General features: G+C 48.1%; 1 protein-coding gene across 1 annotated transcript in view; it reads right to left on the minus strand.

The window, feature by feature from the left end:
- Positions 1-17638, minus strand: part of NOC2L (NOC2 like nucleolar associated transcriptional repressor) — a 51451-nt gene that overhangs the window by 16646 nt on the left and 17167 nt on the right. The window contains exons 13-15 of the mRNA XM_086625582.1: positions 10705-10818; positions 10444-10545; positions 5485-5628 (exon numbers count right to left, since the gene is read on the minus strand). Coding sequence (XP_086481708.1) covers positions 5485-5628; positions 10444-10545; positions 10705-10818 — 360 coding nt within the window. The remainder of the gene's footprint in view (positions 1-5484; positions 5629-10443; positions 10546-10704; positions 10819-17638) is intronic.

The raw sequence follows: 17638 nt of genomic DNA on the forward strand, positions 1-17638 counted from the left end.
ATTTCTCCCTTCTAGAAGAGGACTGACTCTCAGAATTCCTAAAAACTCACAACAGGCTCTCCTAAAATCAGCTCAATACCTTCTGAGATCCACTGTTACTATCTTGGCCTTGAACATTCACTTCTACTCTAGCTCTAGGGAGAAGACACTGACACAGAAGTCAAGTCAGATGATGCAGCCTACTGTAATGAAAAAGAAATTACTTCAACTGAAACCTGAACACAGGAATCAAAGGGACAGATCAGAGGATCTATCAGGACAAAACGTGTCTCCTGCTCCTTCAATGGAGGCATTTGATGACCTGCTCAGTTCTTGCTTTTTAATTCAGAAAAACCTCATGCAAGCATTTACAAGACCTAAGTACCAAAGATGCCTGACTGCCTTGTCCCCCTGTTCTACAGCCAAGTGTTTATTTTTGAAACAAACATTCCCCTGCAGGGTCTTGGACTCATCCCAACCTTGAGAGAGCAGAGCATGAAGAAGTGCCGAGCCTGCTTCCGCTGTCCAAGCAGGGAGAATAAGGAGGTGCCAACACCGTAAATGGTGGGAAGTAAATTAGATGGTTAAAAATTCTTTTACGCTTCAATCATTTGGCATGTTAGTGCTGAAAGGGGGGTGGGTGGGATGTCATATTAAAATACGTTCTTCTTAACCTGCCAACATCCCTTTAGCTTAAAACCTGCACAGAAGTGTACCTGTTAACTGGATTACCACAGTGCCCAGAGGCTTTGCATTACCCCACAGTAAAAAGTCAATCTAACGTAAGCAGAAAGACACAACGTACAAGTAGGAATTGAAACAGGTGAAGGAGGAAGGGAACAAGCAACAGGAACAAAGGTTAGCACGGATACACTCAAAGGTCAATATAGATCCAAAAGGGTATCCTGAATCCAGGGCTGAGAACAAATCCAGAGCTCTGTCTGGGCAGCTGTGTACACACTGCTCCTGTTTGAGGGTGGAAACAAAAGGACAGACCATCTTTACAGCAGAAAACACAGCAGCGGCTCAAATATTCTTCAGCGGAACCCAAATCAACTGCTTCTGGGGAGCTGAGCCCCAAAACTAGGGAGCTATGGTGTGCTGGCTGCAGCCAGTGAGCCAAGGTGTGGGACGAAGTTTGTTTAAAGAACAACATATGAACAAGAAGACAGAAAGAGCAGGTCTCCACAACGGACAGCAGCGCAGAGCTTCCACTTACACAAATAAGCAAGTACTCAGTGTACATCCTGAAGTGAAATTCAACAGTCTACGCCAGCTCTTGATTTGGCCCGTCACAAGGAGGGAAGTGGAGATGATCTGTGGTCTCTGTAGCTGGCACCAGGCACTGAACTTTGGCAATTAAACAGCGACCAGCTTGTGTCACCTGCACTCTAATGGCGCAGAGTCTATTTATGCATCCTACAACAGGCGCTATCAATAGTGCATCAAGCCAAACAGGCCCTTTCTGGTAATCACAGGTCCCAGACTCACAACCCCACGGGACTGTTTGTATCACGGCTCCAGGTCTGCACGGCTGGAGCCTGCGTCTGCTCTCCGGTCTCCTCCCCGGCAGGCGGGCTGCAAGCACGGCTGATGTACTGCCGACTCCAGCAGCGCTCGCCAGCGGAGACGCCAGCCGGCAGACAGCACAGCCTTCCTGTCGATCTGACCCACCGCTATGGCAAGAGGAGCAATTCCCGAGGACTACAAAGTCACCTCGTTTATAGATCAGGCTCGTATCAGGCTGCCAGCTGTCATCAGGCCGTTTGTTGATGCTGCTGGGTACAGCTTCTCAGAAAGACTCTTCCTACGGAGGGCAAAAGTCTATTTGTTCTATCTGATACAGCTTTTTTGGTTTTAAAGCGTGCTGGAATCCAGAGATAAAAAAGACCATTAAAATACGCCCATCTTTCTAGTCAGAACACCTCAATGGGAATTTTGTGAGAGTGGATGACATCACACCCACTTTAACCATTTGCAATTCTCCTTCTATTGCTGCTTTTGCATCACTGTGCTGTCGGACAACACCCAGCATGGATCAAGCCCACAGTGCTAGCACCTGTACAAATGTCACAAAGATCATCACCCACCCTCCAGAAAAAACTCCCACCTGAAACGTGAGATTGGGATGAATGCAGAAGATCTGGAAATCCCATGGAAATGAGGCAATGCTTTCCATCAGCTCATTCTCTCACTTCACATTCCATTAAGTGTAACAGCCTGCTGGGCTGCACCGTTCTTAAATGAAGGTTCCCCAGCTCAGTGCAAAGCTCTGCCTGGCAGCCACAGAGCTGTAATGCAGCCTGCCACATGCTGTGGGTCCTGGTACACTCTTTTCCTTCCCTGCATTTTTCCCTGCCAGTCCAGGGCCCACACTAGTGCAGACGAACCTCAAATCAGAGCTGCACATTATGCATCTGGATTCAACTTCAGCTGCAGGCTCCACCTTTTTTGGCTCCCTTCACACAGACCTTAATTAGTACAGTAACCTATTAGCACTGAACTCTTAAAAAAGCACTGACTCTCAAATATTAACCTGCAAGAGCAAAGTTCTCAATCTTAAAATAACATGGAAGAAGTCAGGCTGAACACATCTGGTGTGCCTATCCCTCCATATCACTGTTCCCAAGATGCAAGGAGGGATCCCTCCACAGTCCCTCCATGTTAAACACTGCACCACCATGCTCTCCTCCCCGCAGCACCAGGACTGTTTCTTCTTTAAAATTATATAATATAGACCCTTAGGTAAAATCCAGCTTTCTAAAGCATGTCCACTCCTCAGGACTGAAGATCCAATCACATTCACAACCTTTATTTCCCTCATTTAAACCTTTTTCTCTGTCATCTCCCCTGTGAAAACCGCATTTCGGCACGTTGCATAGAAGAATTAGCTCAGAATTTGGGCTCTGCTCCCTACAGGCACAAATGCATGAATGTGAATACCAGAGAGCATTTGCTTTCAATTGCTCTTGCTGGCAAGGGGGACATGCAAATAAATACCTCCCTTCCCCTCGCTCCTCTCCTTTCCTTCTCTTTTCTGGAAGCATTTGCTCATGAGAAGAGCCAATGCCTCACATATCTTGGAGACAGCCTGGCAAACTCAACTCAGACTTCAAGGGACACTCCAAATCGTTCTGGGAAGTCCAGTCTCTGTGGGAGCTTTGGCCTTTCTTGGGAATCTACACCATTTGCTTTGAAAGGAGTAGGAGGGAAAACACAGAGCCACCTGGGCACAAAAACCAAGCCACTACGGCTCTTCCACCCCACAGGAGGCAGTTGCCTCTGCTCCCAGGAGCACTGATATCCCATTAACTGAAGGAAGAGAAAGGCTCCCTTCTCCCCTAGGACAACACCACAGTGCAAAACCACAGATTGCAGAGGCAATCCAGGCATCTTCCCAAGCAGCACTTCACACTGTTGCTCTATCCCCTGAAGTGGCAGAACAGCCATCTCCAAACAGGCTTGGCAAACTGGTGCCTGCTTCCCTTAACCAACCCTCCCTTACTCAAGGCATGTTGCCTGTTGCTGCCCCTCCGGGGCCAACCCTGCCTCATTCACGCTACTCAGCCACCCGGACGTCCCTGGGAAAGCAGGTGCACCCATGTCAACTAGGAGACATAGAGGCAGCAAGATGTTAATCATTTCGCTCTTGCACAAGGGACTGCAGCCAGAGTTGCTGGGAAAAGCAGACAGTGGCAGTGTTGTTGGAAACCCTGTTTTATTTTGCCAACGACCTTCCCCAGCCCATCTGTTTCATGGAGAGCCCTAGAGGCTGGAATCTCTACCTCTGCAGAGTGGGTGGGTGGTCACAGCACTTCCCGCAAAAAATATAGAACAACAAAACCCTAACCACTTCACTCCAGACAGGAAGCATAATTCCCTTAGAAAAACAGTCCAGCCCAGAACGGCATTTACAGAACCAAAGACTACTTACTCACTTCAAGCCCAGTGCCATCAACCCCTTAATCCCAGAATAGGGTTGCTGTGTCCAGGCATTGATATTTCAGGATTTCAAAGGCTAATTTTCCTGCAGTCCCTGCCCCATAGCATGTGAAGACAAATTAGTCTGCACTGCAACTTCTGCTCCATGCCCAGCTCCATGACAACAGGTGGAGCTTTCAATGATGCAGAACTCCAGACTTTCCAATGATACCATGTGGCCACAGAGAGACCGCTCTGACCCATCAATTACCTCGCAGACAGAGATATTTTCACCTCTCTCTTGCCAGGCAAGGGAGAGTCAGACTCACTGCTTCCTCTCACACAGAGGCACGCACACACACAGTTCACCCGCTATCAGGCTTGTAAAGGCTGCTGTGCTGGATAAAAAGCAAAGATAAAACATCCAACCCACAAGACACACAAACAAAGCTCCTTTAACAATACTTCCTTCCCTTTGGCTTCATTTACATAGGGCGTGGATTTCAAAAACCTCAGAGTTTAGGTCAGGTCAACAGTTCCCCAAAGAAAGACAGGGCAAAGCAAAAACAAAAAAAAAAGCTTCAAGCAAGGACACTGAAAGGAATGTCCTGACAATACGCTACACCATCCCTAGGAGGACCTGGCTCAGAGCAGGCAGACTCCTAGAGCAGGGGAAAACAAGGAGAAAGGCAGCATCTTTCAGCCTGTTGTTAGCCAGATGGCCAACTATTAGCTAACACATGCTCTAATACACTGTTTTCTAGCTGTGCTACAGTTAATTTCCTAAGATAAGAGGGGGGTCTTCATCATCACCTTAGTCACTGCTCTTCATCTCATCACTAAGGTAGAACCCTGAAGCTTAACTCTACTGCTCCATGGGCCCTGTGAGCCACCCAGAGCCACTGCAACTTTCCTAGGTGTCAGATGTGCTCAGCATTTCCTCAGCAGGCTGGATGTTTAAGCTGCAGACATAAGAATATATCAGCATCTCTCTTGAGAAGCAACTGCAGTGCCCAGGGTGCCTGATCACTGTTCTTTAGGCTCATAACTTTCCTAATTCTATAGCTCTGCCTCCTCAAGGGCCCAGGAAAAAGTGGAAAGATTTGCCTCAGGGTCCTGAACTGCTACATATCAGTCTGCCAATGCCTTGGTTCTACACTGCTGGAGACTGGTCTCTACAGACTAGGACGAAATAACACGCTTACAGAGGCGGCAGAATTCCTCCTATCGCTTTAGGCATGAACTGGCACAAACTATCAGGAATGGAACGAAGAAAACCAAGAAACTTCCCAGCAAAGGAGATGCCCCAGTAAAGCAAGGTGCTTCCGTGCGTATGTGTGTGTTATAAATAACAGAAGGGTATAATTTATGGGCTGTATTTTCCATGAGGCTCTTGGCTGCAGAGTCTTGCCAGCTATAGCATCAGAGCCCTGCCGGGTTCAGTTGTTTGTGAACAGCTGCCCCACCCCACACACTCCCCTTTCCATGATCTCGTCGTCCCTCCTCCCTCTGCCACCCGCTCAACCCCAGCAGCCAGAGTCTGACTGTCTTTCCAGGAAGCCCAAATGGAAGTAGCAGACTCACCACAGACTCCCTGCTGGCCACGCCGAAGGTGGCTTTCTGACGCCTGCTGGCGATGTAGGCAGAATTTTCCTGCAGTTTCTCCAGGAGCTGCCGGATAGGCTTGCAGTAGTTGGCAATCTTGCATTCCTTCAGGAAAGATTTTAGCTGGGAGGAGGAAAAGGAAAGGAAGAATGAAAGCAATGTAATAGTTTCCATAAACAGATCCCACCAGCAAAACAACATTTCCCACCCCCAGTGACAGACAGCATGGGGTGCCTTTTCCCTTCAATTCATACCATATTCCAGTGTATCACCCATATTCAACCCTGGGGGTCCTGCCACCCGGGGTTGGGAGGATGCAAAGAGTTGCAGTGACAGGCCAGATGTTTGTACGCAATCCAGCACAGAGGCCTTGCTCAAAAACAGCTCTTTGCACCCTTTAATGGTGCTTCTTTCTGAAAAAAAGGTGTATCAGTGGAGTCCAAGCAGCCAGCAGGAAAAAAGTCTGTGCTCTCTGGGGCCTCAGCTCCTAGCTGCCAATGTAGTTACAATATCACTGTCTCTGACTCAGCCAAAGAGTAAGAAGGGCTGTGGACCAGGTGCACAGAGACCAGGAATAACAGAGGATATCCGTGGATGCCAGATGGCCAAAAGCACAGGGAAGCCAGGATTAAAACAGGGAAAGGAGTCTGTGGGTTAAGACTGTAGAACACCAGTGGATATTGGAATGGGAATACCAAACACAAGAGGCTGTGGATGAAACTGATGGCTGGGATTGAAGGTAGAGCTTGAGAAGAAACTTAAAACTGGGGTGGAAGTGTCTGTGGACTGAGTAAGGGTCTTTGGCACAGCTCGTGGGAAAACCTGGTGCTGCTGCAGTACCAGAGCTGTGGGTCAGGACAGATGGCCATCTGCAGGGTCACACGGGGTGAAGTTTCATTAATGTCTCATGGTACCAAACCAACTCCAAACGGCACCACTGATTTTTTTAAGGGCTCAAACCCACCCACCCTGCAAAAACTTACAAAACAACCCTCTCTGTGGACAATTTGTGCTGCTTATGCCTAGATAATTCCTTCTTTTAGACCCAAGCCCTCAGGCCAAGAGCCCGTCTGCCAGGAAACCACAAACCCTACTGCTGCCTGAAAGGGCAAGGACCATCCTACTCACAGAGAATCTGCTCTCGCCCTCTCTCTGCGCCCAAAACACACTTCACTACTCACAATGAGACTTCACTGCAAACAGAGCATGTTTTTGTTTTGTTTTCTTATCTCAGTAGCCCTGTAGTAGCCTCTTTTCTCCCCACCAAAGATTTCCCTTCCCAATAGAAACCACACTCCAACACCACTGCACAGTTGACACCTTCAAACTAAAAGCTGAGGCAGCAGCAGACACTCTTGCTGACAGAGAGATGGGGGTGTCCAGATTGACTCAAGGTTTGAATTCCAGTTTACTACAGTGCCTGCTAACAGTTTTCACCAACCCTAAGTCAAGCCTCTGGAGTGCTGTCCAAATTCTGCAGGCCAAGTTCTTGCTAGAGCTGTGTACATATATACACACACACACAGACACACACTACACAGACACTTGATTTAGGGAAAGAGATCCAACCAGGCAAAAAAAAACAGTTAACCACAATGGAACCTTCATCTCAGCCGGGACCTGCAGATGCTATCGTGATAGAGATAAATGATTTCTAGTCAGCAAATACAGTACTGCCTTCCTTACTTAGGGCATGAAATGTTCTGCCTCAAGAAGCAGAGTTGGGGGAGGGAGGACCTCACCACCTCTTGCCTATCCCTTCTGAAGAGTTTATAGTCATCCACTGCAGCACTCCAGTTGTGTGAGTCATCTTGATGTTAACCAAGAGGTGACAGCCACACCTAGCCCCTCTCTGTCAGGACACTGCTCTCCTGATGGCTACAGTGCTGCAGAATCTGCTGCCTGCTACACACATGGAGAATGTCCCCCATCACCTAGCAGCAGGGGCTCCTCTTGTCCCTTTATCCCCAGAATATACCCACCTGCCATCACACATTCAACTCGGAAAAATAGGAGTTAAAATGAACACCTTTCCTTCCTTCCACAAAGCAAAAAGCCCATCAAAGAAGTACAAAGAAACGATCAGTAAGACTATTTTTCTGCTGGTGAAGCCTGTCCTACCCTCACCCCCCTTTCTAAAGTATTTATTTTTTATAGGTGCTGCATATTTATCTCCACTGAGAGATGCATTTGTCATTCGATTTATCTCACTTGATCCCCACAGCTGCAGCCCCAGATCCATTTCATCCACTGCCACATACATTATCATTTTTCTTTCGTTGCAGAAGTGTCACCAGAAATCCTGCAAAATCTCAGGCTCTATCTGTGCAGTTTGGTGTTGTGTGTTCGCTCTTACAGCCGTACGCTTCGTTTCTTCTTTCCCCCTCCTCTCTCCTACCCCTGCTATCCCTCACAGTCCCACCGCTACCTGCCACAGATATTAATGAAACATAATGAGATCTCAGTCCTGTGTTAAGAGGCAGGGAACAACCAAGAAGATAAAGAAGACAGAGGGGAGAGAAAGGGACTCTGTGTGTGCCTTTTTCCACTCTGCCAAATACAACCACCGTATCTTTCCAGAATAAAAGCAGTAAGAACATGCATGTGCATGTGTCTGTGTGCGCATACATGTCATTAACATCTCACGTCGGTTCCTAGCTAAGCAGCTCTATGATTAGAAGGACTGATTCTGTCGAACTGCCAGCCTTAAACACCAATGGCTTATACCAGCAGAGACCACAGCAAAAACCCAGCTCCTCTTACTGTAAGCGACGCAGGGAACTATAAATGATCCGAAGCAGCTGGGCATGTATGTTCCAGGGAACCCAAATCAAGCCTAACCCTCCACTCACAAAAAGCAGAGGGAATATTCAACTCAGGACAGAGAGTGACCAGCAGTAGGAGTGGCTGCTGGCAAGGCAATCCTGCACCTCCTGCCCTTCTGTCTAGCTGCAAGTCATGCCTAGATCATGCCACCTCCTGCCTCCACCCAGCAGTACCTACCCCTTATCAATGCCTGCCCAGTTTTCTCCTTAACCTCCCATCTCTGCTCTATGATGTCTGTCAGGGCTCTAGAGAAGGGAAGCGGCAGACTCTTCCATGCATCCAGACACAGGCTCTGTGCCCTGAGCTCCTTACCAGCCATGACTGCCATGGGGTCATCCCAGCGGCTAGGCAGAACAGAAGCCTTTGAACTGCCTCCTGCCCCTACCAGCTCTCCTTTCCTTTGATCTGCCCGGGTGCTTCCTGCCTTCCAGGCAAGGAGGTTTTAAAGTTCAGTTTGAAGGCAGTTCAGCTCGGCTTCTCCCAAAGCCACTGACCAGAAGACGAGGAAGGCAACCCTCGCCAGCTGGAACACAGCCCCTACGACACGGCGCTGAGAGAAGCGTGAGCTCATCGGGGAGGAAGAATCAGGACAGATGGATTTTTACAGTTAACTGGAACTGTTCCAGGAGAAAAGCCTCCCCCCCTGTACTTTCCCGAAGTCTCTGAGATTTTGGGAAGCTAACCTCACCACCCCAGCCCAGCAGACGCCACGAGGCCGCAGTTAGTGGCAGCCAAATAGGAATCTGATAGCATTAATTCTCTGCAGAAACACAGGCTGGTCCCAGGGTATGTTTGGAAGCCACAGGGCGCTTGGTGCCAGAGGGCCGCCAGCCGTTTTTCATTCCAGCTAGAACATTGGCTCCGACAGCTCCGATGCTCTCAACAGCTGCTGGCTGAGAGGAAAGGGCTTTGTTCGCTGCCGATAAGCGAGGAGCACGCAAAGCGAGAGCGAGCACAGGAGCTGCTCTCCTAGCACAGAGAGTGCCTGTCAGCTCACATTAGCCAAAGCAGCCTACTGCCAGCTAGGCAATGGCCTGTGCCAGGCTGCAGGGACCCAGCCAAGAGTCATGCGCCTGACAGATGCCAGCCTATTACACAGAGCAGAAAAACGGAGATTTGCCTCCCAAGCAGCCCGTGGGTCCCAACTGAGACATTGCTCCCATGTCAACCAGAGGCATCATGGCAAGAAGGTATGCAGGCACAGGGTCTCACGGCAGACACCAAAGCAGAGGTTCACGTCCTCAATTCGACAGCAGCCCTTTGCCAAACTTGTATGACACCTGCCACTCATGAGTTAAAAATAGAGAGGAACGGGAGGAAGGGAGGGAACGAGTTCCAACATGTTTGCACTGAGCAATGTTACTGTTCAAAGCAGAGGTCACTGCCCATTCAAAACAGAAGCCACCCAGCTAGCAAGGTATTAGGGAAGGATTATGCCAATACACTCAGATGCACAGCACTATTAGGCAGTTTTACTGCAGACAATGAAGTATGTAAACATGAAGTAGCTGGGAAGCACACCCGGCACCGTGGAATGCCAGGGGAGAGGCAAAGGAGGCTACTTTGCAGCACTGCTGTTAGGTGCAGCAATGAGGAGGGATGGAGACAGGAATTCTACTGTTTTGAACAGAGGGACTTGGGGAAAAAGTGCCCCCAGCTGATGGACACACCGCGAAAGGAGGGAGGATTGCCATCTTGTGGAGAGCAGGTGAGGGAGGCCGCAAGGCAAGGGAAAGTGTGGGTTCACAGAGCACAGTACTGCTCTGAGGCAACACAGCAGTTCAGACAACTCTGAACTGCCAAGAACTCATCTGCATTCACTAGTCACAACACATCTCTACAGCAGTTATGCAATCCTCTATTCCACTCTGGCTCCCAAAAGAGTGGCTAACTCCACAGCCACTTTCACCTACCTTCAGCCTCTTAATTAGATGTGATGCCTCCATTCCTCCCCAAGAATTCCCCAAAATGCAAAGAAAAACTCTAATTAAGAAAAGGTAAACACCTCTCTCCTCACATTGCGAGGGCTATCTGAGTTCACTGTTTGCTTAACCGACTTTATCCCACTCCGTGCACCTTCATGGCAGGACCAAGAAGCGTCTGACACCCTACCTGAATAACAGTGGGGAGAACCAGCTCTGGGAATCCAATGCTGTAGGCTTGGCAATGGAGATACTCAAGCATCAGGTCATAGAGCTGTTCAATGAGTCCATCCTGGGTAGGGGAAGCAGAAATAGAGATATCAGATAGGAACTAAAGCCTACGGCACCCAGATTGGGAAATGAGTCTCCAGCCTTACAGGACAGGAGTGCAAAGCATTTTCCTAGGGCAACTGTTGTTTACAGAGAAGCTCACTGCTAGGGTTCCACTTACTCGGAAGGCCTTTTCCTGCAGGTTAGCATTGGAAAGCTTCAAGATCACTGCAAAGTTTATAGGCTTAGCACTTATACGTCCTGGCTTCTTGTTGAAATCCACTTGTTGGAAAACCTAGGACAGAAAAAAAATGAGTGCAAAGATGATCACACCGCAAAACAAAACAGGTACCAACTGACTCAACTAAGATCACGCAGTTAGTGGTAGAGCTGAGAAGACAATCCAGAAATCCTGATCAATGCTTGCCTGTTCTGATCACTGTCCCACAGCTTTCTTAAATACTCTAGCAAGGGACAGCTAGGGAGCAAACACCAACCACACTTGAAGATTGAGAGACACGAGTGTGAAAGATGCCACAGAAGTGTGAGGCAAAAGGAAACAGACACAAGCAACAGCACAAGAAACTAGAGGTTTGTTCCTCAGACCCATGCTTCTGTAACAGTCAGAAAGATCACACTACAAAGCTTGAGTGTGTTTTGGAGCTGTCCCTTAAGGTGAGAAGCTTTTCAACAGCAAGACTAAATGCTGCTTACACCAAATCCATTACCCTTTCATTATCACTGAAATAATTGCCCTAGGAAGTAGAGAGACCAGGTAAGTCCTCTTCACAAACACCCCTTGCCAGGCAAGGTTTCTGTTCTAACACATTTGCCATTGGTGTTCCTTGTACCAATTATAACTGAACAGCCTTTTAAGTATTATTCTCCATGGACACGTTTCATTTCATAGCAAGGGACGTGGAGAAAAACTGGCCCTTTCCTAGAGTTTGAGAGGAGATCATGCACCCTGCTCATCAAAATGACGAGCACACACAAGGCTCTAGGGTACAGCTGGATGCCCAGTAGACCAGCATGTAACATCAAAAGGCAGACTTGCACCTTTGCTTTTGTGTTTTTCCACAGCTTGTTTAATGATAACGGTTGGGGAGAGGCGTATTTCTGAAACAGAAGGTATGAAGCTTACATAGTAGAAAGAAGAAAACGGAGAGGAAGTTTACATATGTGCACGTGACTGGCTCTCCAGGGTGGCATCTCAAATTTGGTTTTAATTAAGAAAAGACATTATTGTCTTAAAATTTAAATTGTAATCAAGACCAAGAACTATGAAAGCCTTTTCCCTACTGCCTCCCTTTTTGAGAGGAGTTTCCCAGCCTTGCTGCAGGAAGTGTAACATGAATCAATGAGAATTTCCATTTTTCACTTCCCAGAAAGGCTACATTTGGCACATAGGAAAGCTACCTTCAGCTGAAACCAGGTAGAGCCAGAATCTGCCTTGGTCCCTACTGCCCTGGCAGACATCGGGCAACACTGTACACTATCCCAGTAAGCCTGTGTGCTGTGCTGCTCATGCTGCTCTTCATCTGAAGCTGCGATATAGAAAGGAGCAAAAGGTTCCTAAAACAAGCAGCAATACAAATGTGCCCTTTCCCAGCCTAGAAAGATGGTAAGAACTGCAAAACCCACTTGATCTGGGGCAGATTCCCAGAGACTCCCATCAGGGGATAACAAGTGGCAATCAAGGGAGGTGTTCACTAGCAATAGGGTATCATTTTAAAGAAATAAAAAAATCAGCCAACAATTGGTACTCATTTGCATATCCAATGACAACCATTGAGGGGGGCTGATGAGGAACATGTCCTCCTCACATATACTTTTGAGCTCTTTTAAAGCAACCTACAGTTTCTCTCCCTGTCCCCAAAGCTTTTAAACCACACTCCTGAGCAGGAAATAATTTCTATTCCCTTTATGCAGCAGCAACACATTCATCATCAGACCCCAACCAGCCCAGCAACATGGGGATGCAGCACACTGATTGCTAGAGGGTGAGGTGAGCAGGAGAGGGAGGGTGTTCAGGTCACATGGATGCCCCCAGGCCAGAAAAGCATGGAGACGACTATTGATTTTTTTACATTTTATTTGTCAATCCAGGTTATTTGGAAGGGAGGGACAAGCTTGGTGGCTTGTGAAAACAAAGAGCCCTAGCCTAGGGAATCGATGCTATAAACCTCGTTATGCACAGTTATTTCTTTGGCCAAAACAGTAGTATTGATCCCTGAGGTCAGACGCATTAAAGCAAAAGGCGTCAGGCTCTGTGGGATCCTAACGTGCCGCCAGGCAAGCAGGGAAATGCTACCAGAGGTTTTTGAAACTCTCCCAGGAGGTACTAGGGAGCCAGTCAGGACATGTGGGAAGGGGGAAAAAATGTGGTTCCCATCTCAAGACTGTGCAGAGGAGATCAGCTAACAGCCATACTGAAGGAGAGGATGACTGATGTCTAGGAATCCTGTGGCAGGGTGGCAAGGCGATAATGAGGGGCTAGAGGGCCAGAAAATGTCAAAAGCCAACAATTTGGCTTAAGCGATAACCACTAGCAGACAGAGGAAAGGACAGGGCAACACAGGCAGGAAGGAGGAGGATTTTTGGCAATCTCAAGCTCACAGACGATTTCCACGTGGCTAGTCGGAAGGGTGCTCAGATGTACAGTTTGCATCGCCAGAGTGCAAACCAGAGAACCAATTCTGCACTCGCAGCACTCCCACTGTCTCACCCATCCACCTCCCACTTCTCTCTCTCAGGCTCTAGGAAATGCCTCCTGGCATCTGCTTTGATCACCCCAAAGCTGGCTGCCCCAGGCCAGCTCACAGCCGGGACACGGCTTCGCTGGGCCTGCCTGCAGCTTCCCCTCCAGTCCGTCAGTCACCCTCCTGCTTCACTGCCAGAAGGGCTGAGTTCAGTCACTCTGGCAGAGTCTGGTTATTGTCAAGTCCAGACAAGCTGCCCAACCTTCTGCAGAAGCTGGCGTGAACCACTCACTCACAAAACAGTTAAGGTTGGAAGGGGCCTCTGGAAGCCATCTAGCAGGGTCAACTAGAACATGTTGCTGAGGGCTGTGTCCAGGCAGATTTTGAGTATCCCCAAGGACAGACACCCCACTATATCCAGGCAACCTATTCTGGCCTTATCATATAAAATCATTGGTTTCTTGGTTGTTTAGTTGTCTTTTTTTCCCCCCTCCAATGCTTAAGTGTGACCTTTTGTATTTTGTTTTCTGCATATTGCATCTTGTCACTAAGTGCCATTGAGAAAAATCTGGCTTCAAACTCTTTATTCACAGAATGGTTGAGATTGGAATAGAGCTCTGGAGGTGATCTTGTCCAACCTAGGTCAACATAGAGCCAGCTGCCCAGGATCATGTCCAGATTGCTTTTGAGCATCTCCAAGGATGGAGACACCACAACTTTCCTGGGCAATCTGTACCAGTGCTGAGTGGCTCTCACAGTAAAAAAAGAAAAGTGTTGATGTTCACACAGACCCTCCTGTGTTTCAGTTCGTGCCCATTACATCCTGACCTGTCCCTGGGCACCACTTAAGAGAGCCCAGCTCCGTCCTCTACGCACCGTCAGGTACTTTACACACTAAGAAGATTCTTCCTGAGTCTTCTCTTCTTAAGGCTAAACAGTCACAGCTCTCGGAGCCTCCTCTCACATGACAGATGCTCCAATCCCTTCATCTCTGTGGCTTTTCACTAGATTCACTCCAGTATGTCCATGTCTCTCTTGCCCTGGAGAATCCTGATCTAAACACAGTACTCCAGCTGTGGTCTCTTTAGCACTCAGAGGGAAAAGACCAGTCAAACTGCTGGCAAAGCTCTACCTGACACAGCCCAGCATGCCGTCGGCCACCTTTACTGCAAGGGCACATCGCTGGCTCTTGGTGAACTTGTTGTCCATGTACTTTTCAGCAAAGCTGCCTTCCAGACAGTAAGCCCCTAGGATGTTGTTATTATGGGTTACTCTTCCCCAGGTGCAGGACATTGTATTTCTCTCTGGTGAGCTACATGAGGTTCCTGCCTGCCTATTTCTCCCATCTGTCAAGGTCCCTCTGAATTGCAGGACATTTTCTGGTGTAACACTCCTCCCAACTTTGTATCACCTTTAAGCTTGCTGATGGTGCCACTCTGACCCACCATTCAAGCCAATAATAAGTATGATAACCAGTATCAGCCCCAGCATTGATTCCTGGGGTACATCACCAGTGGGTAGCCTCTAGTTAGATTTCATGCCACTGATCACAGCATGAGCCTGGTAGTTCAGCCAGCTGTCAATACACCTCTCAGATTGCTTATATAGTCTGCAATTCATCATTTTGCCTGTGAGGAAGTTATGGGAGATGGTATCCATGGTAGATTGGTCAGCCATGATTTCACTCAAACAACCCCTGGTACTTGCAGGGCTGTGATCCAGAATTTAAGTGCTGCGATATAGCGCCAGAAGGGGGAGAATAAGGAAAAGAAAAGGAAAGATACATCTTCAGTTGGTGCAGTGGTTCAGCTTAGTCTGTCTAAAGCTCCAGTTTTTCCTCTCTGTCTAAAGGAGGCAAAGAGTCCATGTCTTGTAGAAAACTAATTTCAGATCTGCGCTGAAATGTATGACAGCATCCAGCATTATCAATTCTCCAACTACAATCTTCACATCAGCTGATTTCCTCTGACACAATCCACTGCCCACCCCCATATATGTTGCACTCCAACCCCCTGGGGACTTTCTCCAAAGCAAGCTGCACATCCAGAACAAGACTTCAAGCCATTTAAGCATCAAAGTGAAAAACTCGTGCCTTCCTAAGCATGTCAAGGTTAACCTCCTCTCCCACCCCTCCACAGGGGAAGCCGATTTTAAATTGGCATGCAAAGTCTGCCTGTGGGGAGATTTCCACCTTGTTTATCCACACCTGCCTTCCAGCAGATGAGCCACCAATTTTCCTGCTGCAGAAACTACTGCCTGTCACACCATAATTGAAGTGACAATAAAAAAATCCTGGGATCTCACAGGCCCTTCAAGGGGAGTAACAATACAAAAATAAAAGCTTGCCTGCTTTACACTCTCTCCCAAGCCACCTCCTCCTATCTAAGATGTAATTTTAGCAAGCTGCTGCTTTTGCTCCATCCTGGAAAGCAGAGTCAGAGAGGAGACGGCACTGGATGCCCACGCTGGGAAGCCTCCGCCCTTGCACGACACATCAAGCAGTCAGTTCTCATTTCTATTGGCAGGGGCTTGGGGAATTCCTGTGCCTACGGGAATTGCACAAACATTCAATTTGCTGTCTCTTGAAAGCACAGCAGCAATAGGGCTGAGACGAGGTAGCAAGGGTTGGGTTTCCTTGATGGAGTGGGGGAAGGGAAACGGAGTTACACAGCCACTTCTTAAGAATTGATAATGCTGGATGCTGTCATACATTTCAGCACAGATATGAAATTATTTTTCTACAAGACATGGACTCTCTGCCTCCTTCACACAGAATCTACACCTAAGGCCATAAAAAGCCCTCTCCAAAGAGTGCACAAAACATAGGGTCACAAACTCTGCAGTCATTCTTCTACTGCGCATGGATTCAGCTGCAACGGTGACAGACAGAGCAGCCTTTCCTCCTTCCTATCGAATGGAGCATACCTTATGCTGGGAAGGCTTCATTCCACTCCCCCAACCCCAGTCATACTCCTGCTTAGTACCAACACGCTGATCAGATCCTTCCATCTCATGATGGTTTGGATAACAGGCTTAAAATGGATTTTGTTTCATGACATGGGGTGGCACAGGACTAATGTCTACAGACTAAGTCACTGCTTAACTTGTGAGCTTGTAGAAACAGGCTCATAGTTAAAGCACTAGGCTGGGCATTAGAATGCAGATTCTCTTTCCAGCATCACACAGTCACCTTGGGACCCTCTGTGTGCTAAAGCCTCCTACCATCTCATCCACTCAGCTGGAATGCACCTCCTGCCTGAAGACAGCTTGGAGACACACTAAGGGTTATAAGAGTGTTCAGATATCTCTGTAACAGAGAGGAGGGGGGAGATGGGAAGAGATGGAAGTACAAAGGGAATAGCCCTGAATACTCTTGGGAGCCCCACAGAATATTTAAGGGATCCCTTGCAGGAGATATGCAGGAAAAGGGAAAGGCTGACAGCTGCAGGGAGATCTGGGAGTTTGACATCATGCCAGTCACCCTGGGTTACACAAGTTAAAGTAAAATAATTGTTAAAGTTATGTGAAAGAGTATGGAAGCAACACATATGCACGCATTTTCCCTGCCCCCATCTCTCCCTTGTCACCAGCACCTGGACAAGCTAAGCCAAGCAGTGCCTCACAAACACACACAGCAGGATCGGATGTGGTGGAGGGCTTGTGGAAGCTGGGAGGAAGCTCAGCGTGCAATGTGGTAACGTCTGGCTGGGGCCTGACACACAGATTACAGCCGAGGTGTTGGGGCCAGAATGCAAAGAGAGGGGAGGAAGGCCCTGAGGGGGAAAAAGGCTTTATGTCTCAGAGCACTGAAAAGCAAAAAAGCAGAGAAACCATCCTCACCCCAAGCACTACTACCCCAGGGTGGAGATGCCTCTATCATTAAATCTGGTTGGCAGAATTTCAAATATGCACGAACAAGAGGAAGGAAGCAGGCGAATGGCAAAGCCACACGGGCCAGGGAGCAGCGGAGGAGGCAGGAGAGCAGGAGGAGATTTATAAACATCGCTGCCTTCCGCAGGCTCAGAGGATGTGGTTTGCAAAGGACGTTTACAACAACACGAAACCACAAAACCCTTTGCTTCAACAGAACTTGATTAGGAATGAGGCTGGCTGACTTGGGTCATTTATTAGAGAAGCCTCCCTCCCTCTTCTGTGTCCAGCCTCATGCTGACCTACTGGGGCTTCTGCAGTCCCCATCCTGCCTCGTTCATGCTTCTGCAGTGAAATTTAGCTGCACCACTTCTGCATTACCTTCTCACAGAAGCAAGGCTAGAAAAGACCTATGTGTAAAGATGTCAAGCATCTTACATAGGAAAGCTGAACGGTCTCTTAGCACCAGTGTTGCACCAAACATAATGCATTTTGCCAGGCTGTATTCCTGGAGATCTTTTTCCTAAATAAATTCTTAATTCT

The sequence above is a fragment of the Tauraco erythrolophus genome, chromosome 23 (assembly GCF_009769465.1).
Source record: "Tauraco erythrolophus isolate bTauEry1 chromosome 23, bTauEry1.pri, whole genome shotgun sequence".
NCBI classification, from domain to species: Eukaryota; Metazoa; Chordata; class Aves; order Musophagiformes; family Musophagidae; genus Tauraco; species Tauraco erythrolophus.